Source organism: Carettochelys insculpta, chromosome 2 (genome assembly GCF_033958435.1).
Source record: "Carettochelys insculpta isolate YL-2023 chromosome 2, ASM3395843v1, whole genome shotgun sequence".
NCBI lineage: Eukaryota > Metazoa > Chordata > Testudines > Carettochelyidae > Carettochelys > Carettochelys insculpta.
In genome coordinates, this window is record NC_134138.1 from 75099270 (window position 1) to 75126816 (window position 27547).

The following is a 27547-nucleotide window of genomic DNA, read 5'->3' on the forward strand; positions in this document are numbered from 1 at the left end:
GGAGGATTCATTAACACAGAATGGCTGGAAATACTAGGCTAGCACTTGTTACTAAACTGACCTTTTGGAAAATACATGGTTGAAATCTTCAAGTAGCTATATAAGGATTCTTTAAATAAACTCCAAAATCAAACAGAAAGCCCCAGGACTTGAGGTCATGGACTGAAAAGTTGAAACAAGGGAACTAAAATGCTTTCATGCAGAGAACCATGAACTTATGAAGCTTCCATCAGAGACAAATGCAAAAGCAGCTTAACGTTAAAGTCTATTACAGGAGTGCAGTGACGAGAGCTAACGCTTAGGTATCTACTTTGTACCTTTTCAGATGATAACGATTCAGAGTTTTGCTAGCTATTGAGATTTTTATCATATATCTGTATTTTCTGGAGTTTTTCTTAAAATCTCAGCTCCTGGAGTAAAGTGATTACATGAAAAACTAAGTTATTGTTTAAAAAATGTATTTAACTCCTATGATTTGTGTTAAAAAAGCTTGAAAGGTGGTCCAAGGGCATAATAATGGTTCAAAAACACCTGTTCAGGATGGTCTAGATTATAATTAGTTCTGCCAGGAGTGCAGGGGACTGGACTAAATGAATTATTGAGGTCTCTTCTGGCCATACTGCATTATTTTTTTTAAATCTAATGATTTGGGAAAACTGACTCATGATTTTAATATGTATGATTGGCAATAGTGTTTGATCTCAGGTAATCAGTGAAAGTCATTGTGGTAGCTTTCCTGCAAGCATTCTGCATGTGGAACTCCTGTTTACTTCAAAAGGAGCTACCCACATGGATGGCTTGTAAACTCAAATTGTAAAGGTCAACATTATCTGTCAATTTGTCCACTGTATATATGTGCTGCAGCCAGTTTTATTGGAAAGACTAAATTGACATCCTAACGGCTGTGTCTACACTTGCATTCTTCTTTCGAAAGAGGTATACAAATGAGGGAAATATAAAGTACAAATGAGCTGCAAATTTGCATATCTGGCACATCATTTACATATTCTTATTTCAAAATAGCTTTTTTCAAAAGAAGAAAACCAGTGTAGACACTGTTCTTTCGAAAGTAAACCCCATCTTCAAAAGAATCCTTCTTCCCGTTAAAGAAAGGGAAGAAGGATTCTTTCGAAGATGGGGTTTACTTTCAAAAGAGCAGTGTCTACACTGGTTTTCTTCTTTTGAAAGAAGCTATTTTGAAATAAGAATATGCAAATGAGGTGCCAGATATGCAAATCTGCACCTTATTTGCATTTCCGATTTCTCTCATTTGCATACCTCTTTTGAAAGAGGAATGCAAGTGCAGGCACAACCTACATGTTTGGGAAGGTGGAGAAGGCTTATTTAATAGGATTACAATGGAAGAATAAGAAACTACATGTCACACCTGTATAAATGTTTGCCTTTTCTCTCCATATACTATACATTTTCATCCCAAACTGAGCACTATTCAGAGAAGTATTATTATCCAAGTTTAAAAATGGTTGTCCTCACTAGCTTAGAATCCTAGTCAAGAGCAGATGAATTTAAAATGAAGTAAAACTTACTTTTTTTCCACTTAGTCTGCATATGAGATAAGCTCTTTCGACATTTGCCATTGTTTGATCACAATGACACAAATTGCCCAAATTATTTGCAGATCAGGTCGCTACTATTAGTTCACATAGCTGCTATTTCATGTGAAATTTTTCAGCAGTTTCACAGTGATTGTTCCTCAAAAGCAGTAATTTCCCCACTATCTGGCAAGGGATAAATGTAAACATTATGGCACAGAGACATTTCACTCATGACTCTTCTTCTATTTCTTAATAATTTCTTCTGTCATTTTCTTTCTTGATTTGAACTAATGCTGTAAGACATACCAGAAACATACTGGACAAATATTGTATGCACAAATTATGCTGGGAGTTTAAGTTTTGCAGTTTTAGGACCCAATGCAGCAAGACTATTCAGGTGCAAATAATGATTAAGGTATAAATAGTTGCAAGGTCAGGGCCCTAGACTGACATAAAAATTAGTCACTGACTGTTGCTATGTCCACAATACTTACCGTAGGCTTTGCAGGATAGGCCAGTCCTCACCTACAGACAGTTGCCCAACCTCAAGAAATTACTCACCTGCAGCCACACACCATACCACAGAAACACTAACCCAGGAACCTATCTCTGCAACAAACCCCATTGCCAAGTCTATCCATATATCTGTGCTAGGAACACCATCACAGGACCTAACCATGTCAACCACACAATTAAGGTCTCGTACACCTGCACATTCATTATTGTCTTATATGCCATCCTGTGCCAGCAATGCCCCTCGCTGAGTACATTGGACTAACCAGACAGTCTCTGCACCAAAAGATGAATGGACATAAATCAACACTAGGAATGCACACACAGACAAACCTGTAGGGCAGTGGTTCTCAAACTTTTTGGCCCACCTCCTGGCCCACTCAATGCAAACCTTTCTGCAAACCACCTGCCAACCACCCATGTTAACAACATGTATTCACTTATCTCAGGGGTGGGCAAGATATAGCCTGTGGGCTGGATCCAGCCTCCCAAGCCTTTTAATCTATCCCATAGCTGGTCCCTAGGACTGCCGATGGAGGAGAGCTTGGGCTGTTGTTCCCACCCCAGCAAAATCTCTCAGCTCCTATTGTCCAGTTTCATGTGCTGCCCCCACCCTTGGAAAAATCTCTGATGTGCTGTTGGTGGGAAACTGGCCACTGGGTGCTGAGAGATTTTGCTGGGGGCAAGGGCAGTGCAGCACAATTTCTGAGCTCCCATTGGTCTGTTTCCAGAAAGCAGGAGCAGAGAGATTTTGCTGGGGGTGCTTGCAGTGTGCAAAGCCCTTCCATCCTCCTCCTCCCCCACACCCAAGCAGGAAGACACATGGAACAGCCAGTGGGCTTGGGCTGCTGGCAGACCTGGAAGCTTGTCTGAGAGTGCTGCTTGTTGTAGCACTGCACTACACTTCCCACACCCTGCACTCTGCTCTTACACCCCTCCCCCAAGCCAGCATCCTCTCCTGCACGCTTACCCTCTCCCAAACCCTGCACACCAATCCACTGCCCCAGCTCACAATCCCCTCCTTCACCCAAACTCATTCTCAGCCCCACACCCTCTTTTGTGCCCCTGTCCCCTTCCTGAGCTCCCTTCTGCACCCAACCCCCATCTCAGAGCTCGCACCCCATCCACAGAAAAGTGCAGCCTTTGACCCCTTACCAACTCTTGGAGTGGCCCCCTCATCCGAAAGTATTGTCCACCTCTGATTTCTCTCTCTAAATACATTAACTACTAAATTATTCATAGTCAGCTATTGGAGCTTAAATCCGTAAATCCACAGTTGTAGTATGGTGGGGGGCATACATTTAGATTTTGTTCCATATATGGTCTGTATTTATGGCAGGGATGGGCAACCTTTTTTGAGATGGGGGCCACCGACCCACAGAAAAATCTGTCAGGGGCCACACTAAAGTGAGAAACGAAAAAGGAAAAAAAAACCCAACCTTCACTGATGTGGCACCTGACCGAGACACATCACTTTCCTCAAACTACAGCCTCACAGGGCTGGGATGCAGGAGCACTGAGGTTCAGGGCTTCCCACAGGCCAAACTAACTATTTGAGGGGTCCCTAAGCTAGGAGATTTTTCTGGGTGTCCCCTAGGTTCTGGATTGGGGCCGAAAATGAGGGGTTCAGTTTTCAGGAGGGGGCTGCTAAGGAGCAGAACAAGGGTGTGGCATCTGTGCAGGGGCTGTGGGGGCGCTGAACGGGGATAGAGGTGTGAGGTCTGTACAGGAGGGAGTGTGCAGGAGTCAGGGGTGTGAGGTGTGGGAAGGAGGTAGGGTACAGGAGTGAGGCAGGTGGGTTGAGTGCTGGAGCACAGCAAGGAGAGTTGGGTGCAGAAGAGAAGACCAAGCCCGAGCCTACAGCTCACCTGCAAGACTGCTGAGGACCACATTTTGAGAACCAGCGCTGTAGGGGACCACTTTAACCTCCCTAGATATTCAATAATGGTTTTAAAAGTAGCCAACCTTTTACAAAAGGATTTTATCACAAGATTACAGAGAGGGACATCTGAATTGGAATTTATTTTCAAATTTGACACATTTAACCTCAGCCTTAACTATCTTATGGATTTCAAGGAAGGGGATACATCCTACCTAATTTGCTTCATCAACTGGTCCTACTAGTGACAGGTAACCCTTTTACCCCCCTTCCCTAATTCCTCTCTTCCTGCTGTATAAACCCTGGATTCTATCCTTTTTTCACTCCCGTCCCCTGGAGAAGTGGGTACTACCCACTAAAGCTCATGACTGAAAAGATCTGTTAGACTCTAAAGTTCTACAAGACTGCTAGTTATTTGTGAAGCTACAGATTAATACAGCTACCCTCTGAGACCCAGCAACCATTGTGGCAGTACCATCACTGCTGGTAGGACTTTTAGAAACTACGTTAAAGCTGTAGAAGAAAATTTCTTACTGATCCCAACTATCGACCATCTTGTGCCCTAACTTACGCTGATTGATTATGGCAATTTTATTTTAACTTATATAAGTGGAAATCGTCATCATCATCATCAATAACTGTGAGCTCAGCACCTGTTGGTATCTGATGCCTCTGTAAGTGGAAATGCCATTCTTCATATCATAAAGCAAAACTTTCAACAAGAAAAGTGAAGGTATTAATTTATTTACTATAGGTCAATGGTTGCTTGCCTCAGATTGAATCTTTGCATATGTACTTGGATCATCTCTAGTGCTAAGATGGTGATAAACATTTGAAAGAGATAAAAATAATAACATCAAGACTTTTCATACTTTTGGTCACCTTGGCTACGTCTACACGAGCCCCAAACTTCGAAATGGCCACTCAAATGGCCACTCAAATGGCTACTCAAATGGCCATTTCGAAGTTTACTAATGAAGTGCTGAAATGCATATTCAGCGCTTCATTAGCATGTGGGCGGCCGCAGCACTTTGAAATTGACGCGCCTCGCCGCCGCGCGGCTTGTCCCGAAGGGGGCTCCTTTTCAAAAGGACCCCACCTACTTTGAAGTCCCTTTATTCCCATGAGCTGATGGGAATAAGGGGACTTCGAAGTAGGCGGGGTCCTTTCAAAAAGGAGCCCCGTTGGGATGAGCCACGCGGCGGTGGCGCGCGTCAATTTTGAAGTGCCGCGGCCACCCGCATGCTAATGAAGCACTGAATATGCATTTCAGCGCTTCATTAGTAAACTTCGAAATGGCCATTTGCGTGGCCATTTCGAAGTTTGGGGCTAGCGTAGACACGGCCCTTATGCACCACCTTGGCTATGTCTACACTCTCCCAAAACTTTGAAATGGCCATTTCAAAGTTTACTAATGAAGTGCTGAAACACATATTCAGCACCTCATTAGAATGCTGGTGGCCATGGCACTTTGAAATAGCCATGGCTCATCCAGAAGGGGCTCCTTTTCGAAAGGACCCTGGCAATTTCAAAGTTAATTGGAGATATGCATCTCCTAGAACCAGAAGTGACTTTAGGAGGTTATCTAGTCCAGTCCCCTTTCCTCTTAGCAGGACCAAGCACCATGCCTAACATCTGTTTGCCCCAGTCCCTAAATGGCCTCCTCAAGGATTGAACTCAAAACCCTGGGTTTAACAGGCCAATACTCAAACCACTGAGCTACCCCTCCACTCATTTATAGAATCCTTTTGAAAAGGAGCCTGTCTGGATGAGCTGCGTGGCAGCAAGCCACAGCAATTTCAAAGGGCTGCGGTCACCGGCATTCTAATGAGGCACTGAATATGTATTTCAGCGCTTCATTAGTAAACTTCGAAAGGGTCATTTGCATGACCCTTTCAAAGTTTTGGGCTAGTGTAGACACAGCCCTTGTGATGGATGCGGGCCACTGACAAAACACTAGAACCACACGAAGTAAGCCATTTTTGAACTGATGCTATAACAGACAGAACTTATTATTTGGAAACTATTCCAATACTGCTCTCCCTAGCTGCTCATACATTTCTCAAAACAATTTTTTCACTGATTCCCTCAGTTCAAAAGTGATTTTGTAAAAGTCTCAGAAAAATTAGTTCAAACCATTTTTGAGGTATTCGAGAGGACAAAATAGATTTTCCCCCTTTATGTTACAAAGTTTTCATTTAGATAACTTGAAAAAAATGACATTTCTTGTACTATATCTGATCTTTCAGATCAAAAGTTTTAAGTCATGTTTGAAGAAAAAATCAGTTCTGCAGTTATAAAATCATGAGTATTTAAAGTAAAATCGAGAAAATCTACAGAATCTTTTCCTTTCTTTTTTCTTTCTTACTTTCTCACATTTGCCAATCTTAAATATCCATCAATTTAATAACTATTGAATGGATTTTCTTTGTTTAGTGTGCCAAGACATCCCAATATTAGGGGCATTGTCTCATATGTAGCAGCTATTATTCCTGATTTTTCACACTTGCTATCTGGTTAGCTTAGTCACAAGGTAATCAAACCATGTCAAATCTGAAGGACACTGATTCAATGGGTGTAAAACGATCACTGGAAATCAGCAAAACCATCCTGAACTCCGGGGAAGAAGTTCCAAATGTAATGGGAGAGATATGAAAGAGGCATGATGAGGGGATGGGAGAAGAAGATAAGAAGAGACACTCAGGTGGGAGGGCTGGTAGGTCAGGAAGCAGTAAAAAAATAAAACCCAAAGGGCAGAGGCAAAGGCAGAGTAATGCAGAAGCTTGAAGGGTGAGAAGTTTGATTGGAAATAGAAGACGAAGAACAACCAGTGAAGGCTAAACAGGGATGAAAACACCCCCAAGAGCAGGAGATATTCAGAAGGAAAAGGTACAAACTCAGAAACAGAATGAGATAAAAGAAGAGAATTTAGAGATGTTGTAAAGAAGAACTCAGAGGGATTAGTTGCAGCCTGGATATGGGGGAATGGACTGGGTGGGTAGAAGGTGGTAAGAGAAAGAAGAACCAAAATCAACTCCAAGGTTTCAAGGCTGTTTTGGGAGAATAAGGGAGTGCAAAAAGAAAACAAAGTGAACACGCCATTTAGAGGGAAAAAATAAGTTATAAATATCAGTGCCATAGAACGGAAATAAAAAATGCAATGCTTCCAGAGCATATGTTATAAAAATACATTTCCTATTTTGTGTGATGTTTTTGGCAAATTACTATTTTTAATTAAGTGAATTTAGTAGTAGTGATTGGCACCAGATTGACTTGAATGCAATGGAGACAAATTACAAAGTTTTATCAGGTTGTTATTAAGAAATACGCAGCTTGTTATTTGTTTGGTTGGGTAAATGACTTGAAATGTGGTTTGTCCAGTATTTGTAAGCACTTATCCTTGGAAATGGGAAATGCAAATGGATAGTTTCATTTTCTGATTATGGCAAAATAGAAAATCCTTGGGCAGCCCTGCTGAGTTTATATTGATGTTCAATTTAAGTGAACCCAAAATCAATAGTTAATTTGGAACTATAATCTTTACAATGTATGACATTTCTATAGCCCATGTAATGAATATTTTTACTTGCTGCATACATTTTAACAAATATGGTGTCCCTGTAAAGACAATAGCAATAGCATACTGCCACTTTTTAACAGAGCTCAATTAATGTCCTGTTTTGAGCATATTCTCAATAATATACACAGTAGGCATGATTCTCCAGTTACTTGCATCTTGTGTAGCCATTTACAAGTAGCCAAAGTGAAAGTATTTATCAGAATAGCAATATTTTACACTTTTTTGGCATCATTGTAAATGGCTGCCCAGTAGAGTCAAGAGTCAAATTCATGCCTGACATGATTCCACTAACCAAATTCCATTAATTTTATTGGTGCACAAATATGTGTCATTTACGTTACTAGGGGGTCCTCAGAGTCATACTGAGGCTCATGATAATGTTGTTTTCAGATTCTATTGGCCACAATTCCACCTGCTGTATCTTAATTAATGAACCCCTTAATCAGTGAGGGTGTCACTTAAGTTGCATACTCTTCTGGGAAATGAGGAAGGGTGTCTGGAGCGTGAATGAGTTTGCATCTCTGTGCTTCCCAACATTTTGATGGCCTGCGCTGTGTAGGAGGTTAAATTAGATAATTTAATAGCTCTTTATGGCCTTAGAAAGTCTATTGCAAAAATTTCTCAGTTCCAGTCTAGATTACTTTTGGGGGAAAACGACCTACTGAGGGTTTTGTTTATGTCTTTTGGAAGTAGTTGATTGTCTTTGATACTCAGCGTGGGCTGATTCTTCTATACACTGAATCATTGATTCCATGCGTTCCCCTACCTCATCTCAAATACCATTTGCTGAGCTACAACACAGATAAGGTCTAGTACAGCCTATTATGTGAGTTCATAGTTGCACCGTCATCCTGCTAATGCTAAGAGAATTCTGTAAGAAAGTGATACGCTACATGATTTTCCAAGCTCACTGTGATACTATAAAAGCCCAGAAGTTTGTTTCTTTGTTCTTTTAATTATTGTATGTGTTGTTCTGCTTCATTTATAAGGAACCGTGATGGCATCCAAAATGTGGACAACCTCTGATGTCCATCTAAGAGCCATCCTAAAGTTATACCATGCAATATTAGAGAAAGTAGCTCGACTCTGGTTTCAGCAACAACTACTCATTGGCCCAGATACCAGGCTGAAGCTACAAAGTATCTTGTGCAGCTTAGGAGTGGGTGACATCAATCTTACTTCAAGGTATCTAGACATTCCCCTCATCCTCAGTCATGTGCGCCTTTTCAATGTTTTAAGTAGCACCACTGTTTTAGGGGGCGGTTGCAGCAGCTAAGCACCACAGGGCCAAGTGGACCACATCCTTTGGCCTCAGGGAGAGGAGGGGTTTTGTCAGAACTACCACATTGGCTCTGTGTTGGGAAGGACTGTCTTGGGACTGGTTACACTGGTTTTTGTGCAGCTTTAAACTGCTGTGGTGGAGGGAACTGGCCCTTCAGATTTAATAAGTATTCATCCTATGTTTGGCAATACATACGTGGCAAAAGATCCTTTTCAGATGTTCCAATTGCGATTTCTGTCCATGTGTCTCCATCACCCTCATCTTCAGCTAGCCAGCAGCCTACAGCCAGACAAATCTCCTGGTCTGAGGACGGGCCCATTCTTTCAAGTCGCACCTTCTCTAGGTACCAGCTAGGATCACTTCCCTTGTTGTCATGACCAATGCGGATTTTATACAGTTTCCCGAGACCTTTGAGATTAATCTATAAAAGGAAAAAAAGGGAATCTGTTATAAGAGTGCCCTGCATCAGCTCTTATAAATTAAGCTACACAATTAATGTGTAGCACTGAGTTGGTATCTTTTGAAAAATGAGGCCTTTACATGTGTTGAATGAGACTGTCTCAAAGCTCTTCTGTGGCAATCAGGGTCCAGACACCTCAAGGGGACAACAAGGTGGGGTGGGGGCTGAATCCCAAACAGTAAGAAAGACCCTGGTCATTACAGTATCTAGTTGCACAAGTTTATTGACTGCAATGGTGTGTGGTATTTTCAGAAGGGGTAAGGCGATCGGATAATCTGGCTCATTTGATAGGTCTCCAGAGCCCATCTTTTTTGTGGCTGAGGAGCCATAGTTTCTTTTTCAAAATAAAACTGTATAAATATTTAAATAAAAAGACATTTTCCTATTACTGCTGCATCAGAAGATACATTTTGCAAAGCACTTCGCAGCCAATGAAGTTAACTATTTCTACAACTCATCAGTCTACTGTTTCAGCATAATCTTTTATTTTTATGTGTGTCGGTGGCAGGGGTTAGCGCTTCTGCAGGTGCTGACGCCCACACTGTTGTGAATTTAAACTGTAGAACACAACCATTATGCCTCACAGAATACTGCAATACACAAACAAGAGCCACTTTGTCTTGGTGCAGGAGAAGTTTGCTGAGCAATGCAGAGGGCAGAAACCAAAACACAAAAAGCAGCGGTAAGCACTTTAGGGTCTCATATCTTCCTTCCATGATGGCTTTGACAGCTGTTGACAATGAGAAGACTCACTGAGAACAGTTTGACAGAAAAATACCTGGTTCACTTTCTTCATCATACCAAGCTGATTGTATTCAGCCTACAGGCTGGCTTGGCCAAAACAGTTAAGTTAAACATGATCCTACCAGTCAGCATCACTAGCAATGATGGGGAGTGTTTTATCTTAAATGTGCAGGCAGCACAACAAAGAGCTGTGTACTGGTCCACCACAGCCGTGTCTACACGTGCACGCTACTTCGAAGTAGCGGCACTAACTTAGAAATAGCGCCCGTCACGGCTACACGCGCCGGGCGCTATTTCGAAGTTAACTTCGACGTTAGGCGGCGAGACGTCGAAGTCGCTAACCCCATGAGGGGATAGGAATAGCGCCCTACTTCGACGTTCAACGTCGAAGTAGGGACCGTGTAGTCGTTGCGCTTCCCGCAACTTTGAAATAGCGGGGTCCGCCATGGTGACCATCAGCTGAGGGGTTGAGAGACGCTCTCTCTCGAGCCCCTGCGGGGCTCTATGGTCACCGTGGGCAGCAGCCCTTAGCCCAGGGCTTCTGGCTGCTGCTGCGGCAGCTGGGGATCCATGCTGCAGGCACAGGGTCTGCAACCAGTTGTCAGCTCTGTGTATTTTGTGTTGTTTAGTGCAACTGTGTCTGGGAGGGGCCCTTTAAGGGAGTAGCTTGCTGTTGAGTCTGCCCTGTGACCCTGTCTGCAGCTGTGCCTGGCACCCTTATTTCGATGTGTGCTACTTTGGCATGTAGACGTTCCCTCGCAGCGCCTATTTCGATGTGGTGCCGCGCAACGTCGAAGTTGAACATCGACATTGCCAGCCCTGGAGGGCGTGTAGACGTTACTCATCGAAATAAGCTATTTCGATGTAGGCTTCACGTGTAGACGTAGCCCACATCTGTGGTCCCGGAAGCATCAGTCACCAAGCAGACATAAGGCCTTCCAGACGCACAACAGGATGGTTGCCATTCCATCATCTCTTCACCAGATGCAGGCTGTGGTCCCTGCCAGCATGGGGCCAGCTCTGTGGATTTGGGCAGAGTAGAGTCATCTTCCTTTCACTCTCCCTCTTGAGACTTTGCATAGGCAGTGACGTGATGATGGCATACCCTGGTGCTTCCTGGGCACGAGGCCTACACTTATGCCTGGACACAGCTCAGGGCTCAAGAACTGTGGAAAGATTCCTGAATCCTCTTCCTCTTCTCTTGCAGTACAGAGCCAACTCAGGCACAATTAAAGATGTATAGGGCTTCTATGGCACGCTGACATGTAAAGCAATAGCATTATGTACACACTAAATCAATACGTATGTCCGAAGCTAGCAGTGTGCTTTAGCATTATACATTTAACCAAGGATGCTAACTGCAGCTACTCTCCCAGACTGGATGAAGGCATGCCATTTGCAGCAATGGAGTCCAGCCTGTCTGGCTCAGGAGAGCTGGCAACCCAAACTCTATAGGTCTAAAAGGGGGGAGCTACAGCTCAGTACCCCCAGCCCCAAAATAGTTCCAGCACCACTAACCAACTCAGAAGAAGTACAGACAACACCAAGACATGAAGTGAGATAGGTCTAATAAGCTGCTAATGTGTCATGAAGCCTCTAAAATATGGAGCCCTAAGATGAGTATATCACAAGCGAGGGAGCACAGTAAGCTCATTTAATAAAGTGCTGCAACTCAGACATTTCGTTGCGATGTATTTACATTGTGTTGTTAGTCAGGGACTAATCACTGACATGGGGTATTTTTGAAATGACTAAACTGTGAACTGACAGTGAACCAATAGGAATGTGAAGTGGATTTTACCCATGAAAACGCACGACCTAATAAATTTGTTAGTCTCTAAGGTGCCACAGGACTGCTTGCCAACTGGAACTGGTACGGATAACATTTGCAACAGCTATTATTGCTACCTTTTACAATGGGCCACAGAAGAATGAAGCCATACCTTTGTTACTGAGGTTTAACTTTAATTATAATGATATTCAGACCCCAAGATCAATGTTAAATCGAACGTTTTGTTCAGAGGCAAGGTTAGCCTGGTAGACAGACGTCCAGACTGGGCCACTGTGGAGAATGGTACATTGTGATTCCCTTTGTGCAGACCAATAGCACAATGAGGGAGAGAGGGCTGGGGAGAATGGGTTGGGATAATGCAGGAAAGCTGGCCACAGGCAAGAAAAAGAGCCAGTATGAAACAGAGACTAGTGAGGGAGCAGGAAAATGATGGGGTCTTTATCTTTATGAGGAGGACTGAACTTGTCCTCATTATTGGGTAAGCCTCCGAACAGATAGAGACACATGATGAAAATGTAGTTCAAGACAATGAAGGCTGGGAAGAGCTCTGTGCAGGAAGGTGAGCCTAGAGCTCTCAAAAGCATGAAGTGAAGATCTTGAAAGTGACTGTACCAGTCCAATCCCACTAAGCTTCTGCTTAGCTTCTCAAATGAAGGGTTCTGTGCATATGTGCTGGAAATGGGGTGCTGCTGCACCACTGGCTTGAAGTGATTTCCATCATGTGCAGGTTTGCAGGCTTATTTAATGGCTCTCATCACCTCGCTGTAAAAATTGTTCCAGCACCCCGGTTTCTGTGACATAGTGCTCCCAGACATTCAGAGTGGGCACAGTGTTACTGAACTCAAATTAAATCCATGCATGCCAGCTGCGAATGTGACCTACAGAGTTAAAAAGCAAACAAAATAGCAGAAGTCGTATCTATTCAGAAAGGACTGGAAATGTCGTAATTGTTGTTTGCAGGACTTAATAAAGCCACCCAGCATGTTTCTAAAATCAAGTGTCTAACATGCAAAGGTTTGTTAAAGAGTAAAATTCATGTAAAAATACAGAGTATTACCACTTTAAAAATGTGCTTAATATTCTGTCCACATTCAGTGAATGGATAATTAAAGTGCATTCTTGTGCCAAGAAAGTCATGTTCATTTTTTGCTGGAAAGTAAGGCAGGAATGCTAATGACAAACGGCAAATCAGGTGTGTATGCTATTCTGAAAGGAAATACAAAAACTTTACCAGTTTAATCCATCTGCTGTAGTTTGGGGTGGGATCAATTTATCTTGCTGTCAGATCAGATTTCACATTGGTCTCACAGCACTACTTGCTAAAATGTTGCAGTTTACCAACTGGAATGCTGTCAAACATATGTCAGATTTAGCTCTTACAGTGCAGAGCAGATGAAAATGCTTTCAGAATCACACTTCACTGTTAACAACTCTGTTCTTCATTTTAAGCACTTCATCTTGCTCCTTCATTTCCAGGGCTGACCAAATCATTTTGAACAACGGTACAAATCAAATGCAAGCTAGAATTTATAAATCACTTCCATGCCCAGAACATTTTGTTGCTGTAGAGCAAAGTTGACTTGTTTCCCTAGTAACTGAAATGCTCATACAAACTCTTCTTACAAACTCTTCTAGTCTCTTTCTATTATGTTGCAATGGCTGTAAAAGTAACATTTTTTGTGTGAAGCTTGTCCTTCTGGAAAGGCTTCAACAAAAGGTCTCAGGGACCAAAAAGGATAGATGTGGCAGTTGAGGCACAAGAACAGGCAGTAGACACCCAGGGTTCTGTTCCTAGCTCTGGTCCAAACTTTCTGAGCGCCCTCCCTCATTCCACCACCCCTTATGCCAACTGAATAATCAAGTTATTAACACTCCCCTGCCTCACAAGGACACTGTGACACTCCCATCATGCATTTGGAGTTTCCCCAGTGGAAAGCACAATGCAAGTGCAAAGCAGTCTTATTGGTTACTGAATTCCAGCCAATCAGAGCAGTGGGGAGAAGGGCAGTGCTTAGGAGTTCAGGAGAAAAGCCTCTCCAGGGAGCTTTCTCTCCGAGCTGTCATTGCCCCAGCCAGGGGAGGGGCAGCAGGCAGTGGCAGTGCTGAAGAGAGATAAGCTCCCAACCACCCACCCCCCGGTACACACCCTCCTGCCCAGACTCACGACCCCCACCCTGCTCCTGAACCCCTCCAACTGCTGCCTCCAGCCCACTTATGCACCTTGCCTCCTGCCCAGATCCCCCACCCTCCTGCCCACCCTTAGTCTACTCTCCCTCCCATCCATACCCCAAACACCCACCCCAGCCTACTCCTATGTCTTCCCTACTGTCCAGATCCCACACCTCCGCCCCAGCAGCCCCTTCCCACATACTGAACCCTGAACCCCCAATTTGTTCCCACCCCAGAGCCCCAGAAGGGTTAATCAGGCCTGGGGGAAACCTTGAATTTCAGTCCCCCTTCTCTACTCCCATGGCCATGGTGCTGGAGCATAAGGGGAGTGAGGCATCTCAATCAGGGGCCATCTCAGTGAGGGTTTTATGGATTTTTTTGCTTTTCACTTTTATGTGGCCCTCAACTCATTTTTCTGTGGGTCAGTGGCCCCCAACCCAATAAAGGTTCCCCACCTCTGAGGTAGAGCATATAATTAAATCCTTTGCCTTTGCCAACAACAATTGAAAAGATGACTTTGGAGGAGCTCTGGCTAAGTTTGACATATACTTCATTCCTCAGAGAAATGTGGTCGATGAAAGAACCACAGAGAATTCAAGAACCTGCCAAGCCTGTTGAAATTTTCATAAGAGCTGTGATTTTGGGACTACAAAATAAGGAAATGGGAGTGATACTGGTTATTGGGCTTACAGACAAAACTATGTCAAAGCAGCTAAAATTAAAGACAGATTTATCCCAACACACAGCAACCCAAATAGCTAAGCAGACTGAGCTAACCAAAGAGCAAAAGGAAAAGCCAGAGCAGCATGAAAAACCTGAAACCAACACCCCAGAAATTAGCCTAGAAGCACTGACAGACAGCATAATAAACCCTCCATGGCACCAAGTATCAAGTCCCAAGTTAGTTGCAAAACCTTTCAGATTAAATTCACAAGAAGTGAAAAAATTCACAGCCCAAGAGATGAGTAAAGGTTCAAAAAGTAGTATATGCACAAAACATGGACATTTTGCAGCTGCTTGTCACACTAAGGCAGTTGGGTTACTGACTACAGCAGACAATCAAGAACCATTGCTTCTGGAATCTATCACATGTGATGACAGAGCGCCTGCCTGGAGAGGGAAACTGAATATTCATGGAGAGCCTATTGACTTGAAAATAAATTTTGGAGCTTACAGTCATAATAGAACTGTCATTTATCACTTTCAACCCCTCCCAGTGCAGAAGTCAGCTGCAACAGTCCTGACTAACCCTGGAAGTATTCTGAACGGCATGAGCCAGTTCACCACAGGAAGTACTCACAAAGACACAAAAATATGCATTCCAAGTGTGTGATGAGAGTGTCAAAGCCCAATGACATTCCATGGAGTAGCCCTGATTGGCCTGGTGAGAATAATGGAAGAAGATTTCCTCCCCAGCATGAAAGGCGCTGCAGTATACACCATGCAGCACGCCTCAAGAGCATTCTGGAAAAGTCCTTCAATCCAAGAGAATGCTAAAATGACTACATTTGCCACACTGTCTGGGAAATTTTGCTTTCAAATATTGCCTTTTGGGATTACCAGTGCATCTGGAAAGTTCAGAAGAAATATGGAAGAACTGTTAATGAACACAAATGCAGTTTAGTTTTCATAGACAATATTTTGCTATGTGGGTCATTGATGGAAGCACACAACAAAACCCTTAACAAAGTTCCACCCTTAATCAGTCAATCCAATCTAAAGCCAAAACAAGGAAATGTACATTTTCTGCTCACATCAAATCGAGTTTTGGGAACAAACAATGAACAAAGATGGAATCAGCTCTTGGCCTGAAAAAAAATTAAAACAATTCAAGAATTTGACTGCACTGAATGAATGCACCGGAACTGAAACAAATATTCCAGGTGATAAATTACTTTGAACAATACTTACAAGACCTTTCTACCATCACAAAACCACTCAATGAAGCGTTAAAGTCCAACACATCTTGGCTAAAGGGCCGCATCAAGAAATTGCCTTTAAAAGGTCAGAGTAATTTCTCAGTGGCTCCAGTTCTCAAGTACTGTAATGTGAACAAACCCAGCATGGTTTGTGTGGATGTAAGTAGCTATGGCTAGGTGGTGCCTTGGTGCAACAACCTGGGTCTGAGTGGAAGTCTCTTCCATTCTGTTCTCACACACTCAGAAAAGCCAAAAAATTATATTCACAAATTGAGGAGTGCCTGGCAAGTGTATGGGCACATGAGAACTTATACAGATATCTGTGAAGACTGGATATATTTACACAGGTCATGGGTCATAAGCCATTTTTAAATCTAATCAATGGAAAAGACCTGGGGCAAGGACTGCTGAAATGTCAATGCCTTTTCAAAAGAGTGATGAGATTTCATTCAATATTCCTGGAAAAAATCTGGTAGTAGCAAAAACTCAGTCATGGAGCCCAGCATCACACTCAGATATCCATAAACTCAAAGATGATGTATTTTACACGGATGCAATGGAAACACACAGGCCAGTGTCAGCAAAGAGGTCACACCAATTACAATGAGCAACCCTGACTGAAAAGCAACTTAAAGAAGTCCTAATTTACAGTAGGGGGCAAGCAGGTCCAAATATCTAAAGGAAATTAAGGAAGTGACAAGAGATTACTTTGCAACATGTGGAAAATTAAGTGAATCAAATGGTCTCATGCTGAAAGACAGTTGCATCTTCATTCCAAATGGAGCAAAAGAAACCTAAACCTCCATCCATGGACACCCAGGACTAATTCATGCCATGAATGGGCCAAGCAATCAGTGCAATGCCTGGGCATCACAAAGACATAAAGCATAAAGTATTTGCATGAGGAAGGTGCAAAACTAAACAGCGCAACACGAAGAACTTTTAATAGCAATACCTCTACCAGACAGACACTGGAAGAAACTAGCTGCAGATTGATGTGAATTCAGAGGACATCATTACCTGATCATGGTGAACTAATTTTCCAGGTGTATGGAAATAATGTTCTTGGAAGACGTAACAAGTCACAGTTTATCAAGAAACTCACTGTACTTTGATTATTTCAGTATTCCAAAACAACTAATGGAGGCCGATGAACCACAATTCATCACAGTGAAGTTTACATCATTTCAAGCAAAATATGATTTTGATCATGTTACTAGCGCCCCGCATTATCCACAAGTGAATGTAGAGGGTGAGAGAGATGTACCCATAACACTTGCAATGAAAAGATCCATACCTTGTGCCTCTGAGCTATGTAACAACACAGATAGTGGCTACTGGATATAGTCCAGCACAAAAAATGATGAGAAGACAACTGAGAACTACTGTTCCATCTTGGGAAAAGTAGCTATCCCCAAGATGGCAACACAGGAAACAAGTAGCCAAATTAGATAAAATGGGGAGGAAAGCTTTTATGAATACTTTTATAAGAAACATCACTCAGTTAGAGAACTGCCAGTCCTATAACCTGGGGACTATGTTTGTGTCAAATTGAATGAAGAAAAAAAGAGAAAATGTTGACATCTACAGTTTATTCCTCAGAATAAACAACTGACAGAGCAAATGCCACAGATGGAGGATGGAAAAGAAGACAATGATGACTCAAAGGTTTCAACTTGAGCAGAGACAGTTGCTCTAGCTCATGAGAGGCTACGATAGAGGAGCAGAAGAGAGGTCCTCCCAGCAGCATAGAGTGGCTGTCTCTGCAGCAGCCAATCAGGACCCAGCAAGCTTTTATAAAAGAAACTGCTGGGCTAGGGCCTGGCAGTTCCTCACAGGAGCTTGACCTAGATGGGTCCATACTGACTGGGAGACCAGCAACACTACAGGCAGCTCTGAGAGTGCAAGTTGAACGTAGACTTGGGCAAGACTCAGGCCCTATGGCCAAAGATTGGCCACAAGCCTAATATAGGAACTGACAGCATCCTGGACAGGTCTAGTCAGATTCCACACTCAGAACCTTGAAGACAACCAAACAAGACCTTGTGCCATGCCCTTGGCCACAGAGGGGTGCTCATGAGCAGGTGGACCCTGTTACACAGGGTTTATTGACCACACACTGGAGTGGAAGGTGTTAAGAAGGTGCTCTTAGCAGCAGAAGCCACACTCCCTTGACCCTGTTGGGCATGCTCCAACTGCTCCTGTAGTGTGAAAGGGAACAGCCTTGCTCTGACTGGGCAAACTACCAAGCAGGAACGATACAACTCACTAGGTCTATCTGAGCAACAGCCAAGTAGGGAGCATGAGACATCAAGGTCTAGGCAGGCACACAGGAACCTGCACTAAAGCAGAGGCTTTCAACCTGTGGTCTGGAGATCCCTGGAGGCTGACTAGAGAGGTGGTGGATTCTCCATCCCTAGAGGTTTTTAAGTCCCAGCTTGACAAGGTCCTGGCTGGGATGACTTAGTTGGGGTTGATCTTGCTTGAAGCAGAGGGCTGGAGTAGATGACCTCCTGAGGTCCCTTCCAGCCCTATGATTCTATGATTCTATGATTTCCAAAGGGTCTGCACTTCACTTTGAAATTTTTAATGGTCTGTGAATGAAAAACACTGAAAACCATTACATTCAAGTATATTGAAGATACTATCTCTTGTATCTCTCTAAACGAGGAAAGCTCTGTAGTTAGTGCAAATTTGGGCATAGAAGCCTGACCTGTTAGCAGCAGCTCTGCAATCTACTTTCTGTAAGACCTATATGGCATACCCTCAATATGTATTTCCTGTAGAATATCCAGTCAAGTTCAAGATCTTGGTCTTTATCTTCGAGATGTTCAATGGCCTAGGCCAAGCTTATCTAAGTCATCATGAAAGATCTGAGATGAAGTGACAACTACACTCCTCAGGTGGAACGGAAATTTCCACTACATATATAATATTTGTGTAGGAGAGAGAAAAAAAATGTAACCCAGGAAAAACAGCCCTGTTAGTCTAACTTCCATTGTGTGCAAGGCCTTGGAACAAATTTTGAAAGAGAAAGTAGTTAAGGACATAGATATAAATGGAATAACATACAACATGGCTTTCCAGAAGTTAGATCATGCCAGAGCAACCTGATTTTCCTTCTTTGAGATGACAACTGGGTTTTTTTAGACAAAGGAAATAAAGTAGATCCAGTATAAGATGGGTAGCTGTGTTAGTCTGTATTAGCAAAAACAATGAGAAATCCTGTGGCACCTACCAGATATACTGGAGCAAAAGCGTTCATGGGCAAAGACCCACTTTCCATTTGGGGAAAGCTTATGCTGTAATGTATCTGTTGGTCTATAAGGTGCCACAAGACTTGTAGTTGTTTTTGCAGTGGATTAATTTACCATCTGCAGTATATGTAATTTACCTGGATTTCAGTAAGATAATTGATATCGTTCCACAATGGAAATTATTAATGAAATTGGAAAAGATAGGGCTCAATATGATAAATGAGAGCTGGATAAGGAAATGCTTAAAAGGGAGATTGCAACAGGTCATAGTGAAGAGTGAACTGTCAGGCTGGAGGAAAGTTACCAATGGACTTCCTCAGGGATTGGGTTTAGAACTAAACTTATTTAACATTTTAATTAATAACCTTAGCACAAAATGTGGGAGTGTGCTAATAAAATTTGAAGCTGACACAAATTAAGCAAGTATTGACAATACAGAAGAGGACCTGATTAACATATGAGAAGAGCTGGACGACCTTGAAAACTGGAGTAACAGAAGTGGGATGAAATGTAATAGTGCAAGATCACGCATTTGGGAACTAACACATTTTTTTTTGATAAGATGGGGAAGCGACAGAGGAAGAGAAGAACCCTGGTGTGTGGGTTAATAACAGGATGAGTATGGGCCACCAATGTGATGCAGCCATGGAAAAGGTTATTGCAGTTCTAGAGTACATCAGACAAGGTATTTCCAATAGAGAAAGGGAAGTGTGAGTACATTTGTACAAAGCACTGATGAGATATCATCTAGTATACTGCATGCAATTTTGGGTTCCCTGTTTCAGAAAGATTAATTCAAATTGGAACAGGATCAGAGAAAGGCTACTAAGACGATGGGATGGTATGGAAAGGAAAACCTAACATGAAACAAGAACCATAGAACTTGGCTTGCTTAGCCTAACCAAAAGAAGGCACAGGAGAGATATGATTGTTCTGTATAAACACAGAGGAGTAAATACCAAGGAGGCAGAGATATTATTACAGCTAAGTGCCAATGTACATAAGAACAAATGGATATACATTTGTTTGAGCATTGTTTGAGGATGTCAGTAACTCCACCAGAGGTTATGTGTCTATTACATAAGTGGCTGGATGAGGTTCCGTGGCCTGAAATGTACAAGAGGTTAGACTAGATGCTCGTGATTGTCTCTTTTGACCTTAAAATCTATGTGCTTTCTTGGAGAATGGTACAAGACATATGGAATGAACTCCTGTAGGAGCTAAGGACCCTCACAAAACCTCACTGCTTTCAACTCCAAGTACAAGGTGTACTCCTTCAGTATTGCCTCCTCTAATATAAAACAGAACAAACATTTTAAAAACTATCCAATTTTACCAAATCAAAACACTGCACATACAAGTCTTCCCTGAGGAGAGAATGAGAGAGAGAACAAAACCATACATGACAGATGTTAGTGGTATCAATTAACATGCTACTAGGAGGCATTCAGATACTACAGTGACAGAATGGAATAGAATACAATAGAATAGAATGACATCTAGGGAATGCATCTCATCCTTCAGGACTTGGCTAGAGCACAATGAACAGGCAAGGCCTTGGTTGCCCCTCAGTGCCACCTGAAGCCCTGGATAGATAGAAAGAGGACTGGGCCTTGAGAAGAGAAGCACAAAGTCAGAGAGCCTGGGGAGGGTTGGAAAAGAACAGTCCAGGGAGGGGGTTGAATCAACTTTTGAGACTACAGAAAGAGACATGATCCAGCAAGTGACAGGAAGAAGACTGTTTAGTTATTACAAAGGTCTGGCTGAATAGATAGATAAATGGATCGAAACTTGAAATGCAGCATTTACAAATTACCACACTAGCAAAGGAAACTGAAACCCAGTCAAGGGCCTATTCTACAGGAGAAACAAGCACAATGGTGTTTCATGCTGGAACATGGTTAACTGTGTTACACCACCTATATTCAATCACCTCACATACTGAGGATAAATTAAGTTTTCTTTTTCTCCAGACGCCTCAAAGGAGAGGTTTACGTGAGGCCTTTTTAATGCTGTTCTCCCTCTAGGGCTTACTTGGAACAGATTAAACTATGCTTGGTCCACAACTCAACTTATTTAAAACTAAATCAAGATGTTGAGAATAAAATTAATCAAGAAACTAAAGGACACGAAGAGATTCTTTAATTGCCTATACACCAGTATTAGGAACCTGAGTAACAAACAAGAAGAAATGGAATTGCTCATTTATGAGCACAAATTCAATCTAGTTGGTATTACAGAAACCTCGTGTGAGGGGATGATCTGCATAACTTTAATGTTAAAATCAATGGTTACAACTATTCAGGAAGCACTGAGTAGACTAAAAGGGAAGGGAAGAGGCATTCAGTGTTGAAAATGGCTTTACTTGTTTCCAAATCACTGATAACTTGGAAGATTAACAAATTCATAGAGATCATTGTCCTAACAAATAAAGGACAAGTTCAGATGTAAGCAAGTGGCCCCCTCCCTGATTCCTCTCCCACATGGTCTCAGGGTAGGCCTTCAAGTGGCCTCTTCCCTCAGTTTTTTTCTGGCTTCCCCAGTAATCCTATTCAATCATGCCCTCAAGTCCATCAAGATAATTTATTTACCATAGTGCAGTCAGTCCATAACAAAAGCCCATCTGAGTCCATGCAAGTAGTATGTACAAATCTGGCTTTCTTTTCATGAGACTTCAGTGTTTGCTGTCACTCTTCCATTCCTGTGCCAGGAAAGCTAGCCCTTCCTTCTGGGGCACAACTCTGCTTTTCCCATGGGGAACTGCCACAGCTTCTCTACTAGGAGTATCCTGTAAAAAAGGAGCATCCCTCACTCCTTCAGGTCTTCTCACTATTTCTCAAAGTCCAGCCTTCCAGTAAGGATGCATCTGTGCTAAAGTCCCTCTGCTGTTCCCCTTCCTTCAGCTCTCTTTGGGTCTTTGCTTCTGCTGTCCATCTTAGAGCTAGCAAGTGGCACCCTCTGCTGCTCCTCCTGCTTTCAGACTTCTCCCAGTAAAAATCTTCCTTCTCCAGCACTTCTCTACTTCTGCCTTCTTCTGTCTGACTCAGTCTGCTCTGACTCCTAGGCTACGTCTACATTAGGACACTATGTCAATGTAGCCTATTTCGAAGTAACAACATCGAAATAGGCTACTTTGGCGCGTATCGTCCACACATCCTCGGGGGTTGGTGCCATCAATATTCAACATCGAAGTAGCAATGGGGAACATTGAAAGTAGCCACCCTGGAAGGAAAAGCAGAGCATCCACACACACAAGTGCCCCCCCGACCCCCCGTCGAGATGCCAGGAAAGCCCACGGAAAGGGTCACAGGCTGGACTAGCCCTTCCGGGGCAACAGAAAGCCGCTTCTTTAAAGAGCCCCTCCCAGACACACCCAGCCTGCACAGCACGAGGTCCACAGAGCACTAGCCACACTCTCGCAGACTGACACACAGCAGCCATGGACCCCCAGCAGCAGCACCTGGAAGTCTTCCAGGCTGTCACCCAGAGAGCAAGCACCCTGCTAGGTGCTGCACTGGACACTGCCCAGCAGCCCCTGGCAGGGGGACCTCCCCGGGGACAGATGGGGACACCCCTGACCAACAGGCTCCCCTGCTGCTCCTCTGCCGGTTGCTCCGCTGCCTCTGGAGCTACCTCACCAGCTCCGAGTAGTGAGAGCAGCTGGTCATGGGGGAGTGGGATGATGAGATGTGGCTGCAGAACTTCCGCATGCACCAGCAGAACTTCCCGGAACTCTGCCAGTGGCACCAGGACACCCAGATGTGGTGCGCCCTCCCCGTCGAGAAGAGGGTCACAATAGCTGTTCCTCCATGGGACACCAGTTTGGTGTGGGAAAGGCCACAGTCAGGGGTGTCGTCATGGAGGTAAGGAGGCCTGGGTAGTTACCTACTGGGTGGTGGGGTGCCAGGGAGGGGGCCAGTTGGAGGTCTGGGGAGGGAGGGATACTGGGGAGGGAGGGGGCTGGGCAGAGGCCTGGGGAGGGAGGGATCCCCTGGAAGGGAGGAGCCTGGGTGTGGGGCCAGGGAGAGAGGGGTGCACTGGGAGGGAGGGGGGAGGTGGGGGGGTGCCTGGGAGGGGATCCAGAGGGAGGGGCCTGGGGCACCCTGCACACCCTCATGGCACTTGTGTCTCCTCCCCAGAGGTGGTCCATGTGTTCAATGCCATACTGCTCCAGAGGGTCATCCGAGTCGGGGACCTGGACACAGCCATTTCTGGATTTGCTGCCATGGGGTTCCTGAACTGCTTCGGGGCCCTAGACTGGACCCACATCCCCATCTGTGCCCTGGACCACAGTGGGGGGAAGATACATAAACCAGAGGAGCTATCACTCTGTGGTCCTTCAGGCCATGGTGGACAGCTGGGGCCACTTCCAGGATGTCTACATGGGCTGGCCCGGCTGTACACATGACGCCCATGTCTTCTGGAACTCAGATCTGTGCTGCTGGATGGAGTCAGGGACCTACATCCCCCAGTGGGAGATCCCGCTGGGGGACACCACTCTGCCCCCTGCCTTGTGGCGGACACGGGCTACCTGCTCCAGCCCTGGCTCATGCGCCTGTACACTGGCCACCTCACTGCCAGCCAGGACTGCTACAACATGCAACTAAGCCACACCCGCCAGGTGGCAGAGAGGACCTTTGGCCGCCTGAAAGGCCGGTGGCGGTGCCTCCTCGCCCACCTGGATGTCGGCCTCCAGAATATCCCCCAGGTTCTGGGCACATGCTGCATGCTCCACAACATTGTCGACAGCAAGGGGGAGGCCTTTGTCCAGGGGTGGGCAGTCAACACTGGCATGGGCTTCTCCCAGCTGGCTGCTGCACCCAGTGGCCAGGCCTACCATGGGCCCGTTTTGACCGGGGGACCCCTGAGAACCTCCCTTGCCATCTCTGGTGGGCCTCCATACACCACCCCCACCACCTGCACACCGCCCCACCACCCATACACTATCCCCCCCTCAACAAGCACGTCTCATGTTCTTTGGAAAATAAAACTGTTGATTACTGAACCTGGTAGAAATGTCTGGTATGTGTGCAACAAAAACTGGAACCAATATACAAATGGGGAGACAACTGTATACAAGGGGACAACTATATACAAATGGGGGGCCAGCGGATGGCTCAGCTGTCGGCCCATCAATCTGGGTGGGGGTAGTGGGGCACAACCCCCAACAGGTACAGGTCACGGCCCCCCTCCTTGTCCACAGTTCCTGGCATGGCAGGGTGGGGGCCGGAAGGACTGGTAGGTATGGCCAGAATGCCTCCACTGACCGGTCTTCAGCGCCAGGGGGCTCCAGTCTTGGGGCCTGGCTGCTGGGGAAGCAGGAGAGGCAGGTGAGGCAGGCAGGGTGGTGGGCCAGGCAGGCAGGGCAGTGGCCGAGGCAGGTGGGGGGGCAGCGGGTGGACCAGCAGGAATGGCGGCAGGGGCGGCAGCAGGAGCGGGAGCCAGGCAACAGCCTCCCAGAGTGACCCAGCTATGTCCCGGAAGATGCCCATGAACTCCTGCTATGCCACCCAGAGCCAGGTGGACTTCTCCCTGTCAAATCGCAGCCTCTCTTTGGCCACCTCCACCTGCCGCCGGAGAGCTGCCTGGAGCTGGGAGTCCATGGGGGCCATCCCCTGGGTCCAGCGGTGGCGTGCCCATCCCAGCCTCGGTGGTGTCCCCAGGCAATGGCGGTGCCTGACCTCTGGCGGGCTCTCAGGGACCACGGAGGGTGCCTAGCTGCCTGGGGCCTCAGATGGTGCAGCTGCGGAGAAGGAGAGAGGAAGGCTGATAGTACTGTGCCTTGGCCCATGGCTCATGCCCCCCCATCCCCCCTTGGGTGCTGGGTCTCCGTCCCCCATTGGTGGGTGTGGTGTCCCTGTTGGGCAGTCCCATTGCATGGTCCCCCTGCCCCTGCAGTTAGGGCACAGTGCTGTCCATGGGTGTGGGTGCTGACGGGTGCTGATGGCCATGCCGCTGCCCTGGGACCATGCTGTGCCTGTGCAGTTGTGGGTCGGGGTATGCTGCAGATGTGTGGGGCTCCCAGTCATGTCTGGGACCCCACCTTGTCACCTGGGAGTGTCCCCCCTGTGGGGTACGTACATGACCATCCACTGCTGCAGTCGGGGAAACCCCGGTGGGCAGACACCCGGCTAGTGCTCTGGGAGGGGAGGTCTATGAGGAGCCTCACCTTCTCACTGCTGGACCCCTCATCCACTGTCCTGACGGCTGGATCCTTGGGTGGGCCCCGAGGGTGTGGGCTGACCTCTGCGCTGGACTCCGGCTCCCAAGCCTGCTGGGACTCCTCGGCTGCAGTGTCCAATGTGGCCTTGGGGAAGGAGGTGTCCCAGGAGCCCAGGATGGCCCTGAGCTCCCTGTAATAGGGGCAAATGGTGGGGGCGGCCCCAGACCAACTGTCTGAGTCCTGGGCCCAGGCGTAACCCTGCCCCAACTCCTTCACCTTGCTGCAGACATGATCTGGAGTGTAGGCAGGGTGATCCCGGGTGGCCAGGCCCTCAGCCAGTTGGGCAAATGCTTCCACATTCTGCCACTTGTTCCCCATCATGTGAAGCACCTCCTCTTCACCCCAGAGGCCCAGCAGGTCTTGGAGCTCAGCCTCTGACCAGGAGGGGCCCAGCTGCTTTTTGTCGCCTCCATTCGGCTGCCGGGAGGCCCTGGGTCCCCTCGGAGGGGCAGCCCTGGAGGCACTCAGGGGGCTGGCTGGATGCCATGGGTGGAGGACGGGTGGTTCAGGTCCTCTGGAAAGAGTGCAGAGCTAGCATGTGCGTGTGCTGCTGCCTGAAGGCTCTCAGCTTCCTGCCGCAGGAAATCCAGGCGTGTGGTGCTTTAAGGGCTGCTGCGCGAGGTGATCATAGAGCGCTGCAGGGGGTGGACAGCATGCCTCAACTTCTCAGCTGATGGCCACCATGGAGGACCCCGCTATTTCAAAGTAGCGGGATGCGGATCATCTACACACGCCCTACTTCGACGTTCAACATTGACGTAGGATGCTACTGCCATTTTCAGACAGGAATAGTGATTTTGACATCTCACTGCCTAATGTCAATTTCAACATCGAAATAGCACACGGCACGTGTAGATGCGTGATGTTGTGCCGGCTACTTCAAAGTAGCCGGCTAGTGTAGATGCACCCCAATGTCTCTTTCTCACCAGACCGCTAATCCCAAGTTCTGCTCTGCCCTCTTAATTGGTCCAAATGGGACTTGAATGGGAGAAATGAGTCCAATTTCACTGAATGGGCCAACTCCCTGGTTGCATGGAATTTTAATTTGTGTCTCCTAAAGACCACCAAAAGACACTAAGGAACAGAATGACTGGCTCTTTATGTACCTCACTATAATGTGTAGGGGGAAAAAAGCTGTGTGATCATGGGGCACTTCAAGTGAGTGATGTATGCTGAAGGTCTCAAGCAGCCAGTACTGAAACATGCTTGGAATTTCTAAATACTATTGCAATTTCCTAACCAAAAAAGTGGTGCATCCAACAAGTGGTAATTCTTCATTAGAACTTATTATGAGTGATCATGGCTTGATCACATTTATAATGTACAAATAAAATAAACAGAATAAAGTCCAGCCCAGTAGTATATACAGCTGGTGGTTTAAAAGAGCCACTTTTCTAGATGTCCAAAAAGACACAGTCCTATAAATTAAAAAGAAAACCATGTTGATTTGAAAAATTCTGTAGAGCAGAAGTGAAGACAGCTATAAAAATAAAAATAAAAATAAAAATAAAAATAATACATAACAAATGAAGAACAATTGAATCCAGTAAATATAAATCCGAACCTAGGAATTGTAGCAAACAGATAAGGGAAGTAAGGAGAAATGTTTAATCGGTAGAGGCAAGGACAATAAGGATGAAAGTTTTATGTCTATTAAGAACAAAAGAAAATCTAACCCTGATTTTGGTCCATTATGGATGAAAGGACAGAGTTATCAACAATGTAGAAAAATAGAAATATTAAATAAACATTTCTGTTCTGCATTTGATGTAGGTTTCCCATTCCACTGGCATCTCAGGAAGATATTAAATGGAAGACCCCAAAGGAGGATATTTTTAAATTGGAATGTCCTTGAGTTTTAAAAAGAGCTGTCTGAGCAGTTTATTGAACTGTTAATGATGGTTTTCATTAAGTCTGGGAACACCGGGGAAATTCCAGAAGACTGCAAGAAAACTGATGTTATACCAATATTTGAAAAGGATAAATGGAAAGACTTGGGTAATTTTAGTCCTATGACTTGGATATTGGTCCTAGACAAGATAAGGTGGTAGCTGATATGAGATTCAGTCAATAAAGAATTAAAAGAAGATAATAAAGTTAATGCCATACAACACGGTTTTTGGAAAATACTCCTGTCAAACTAATTTCATGTTTTTGTAATGAGATTCCAAGT

The 27547-nt window shown here is 45.1% G+C and overlaps 1 protein-coding gene across 1 annotated transcript in view; it reads right to left on the minus strand.

Moving 5' to 3' along the window:
• RP1 (RP1 axonemal microtubule associated) overlaps positions 1-27547 on the minus strand; it is a 318221-nt gene that overhangs the window by 183961 nt on the left and 106713 nt on the right. Inside the window, exon 25 of the mRNA XM_074985790.1 lies at positions 9006-9231. Within this exon, the coding sequence (XP_074841891.1) occupies positions 9006-9231 (226 nt within the window). The remainder of the gene's footprint in view (positions 1-9005; positions 9232-27547) is intronic.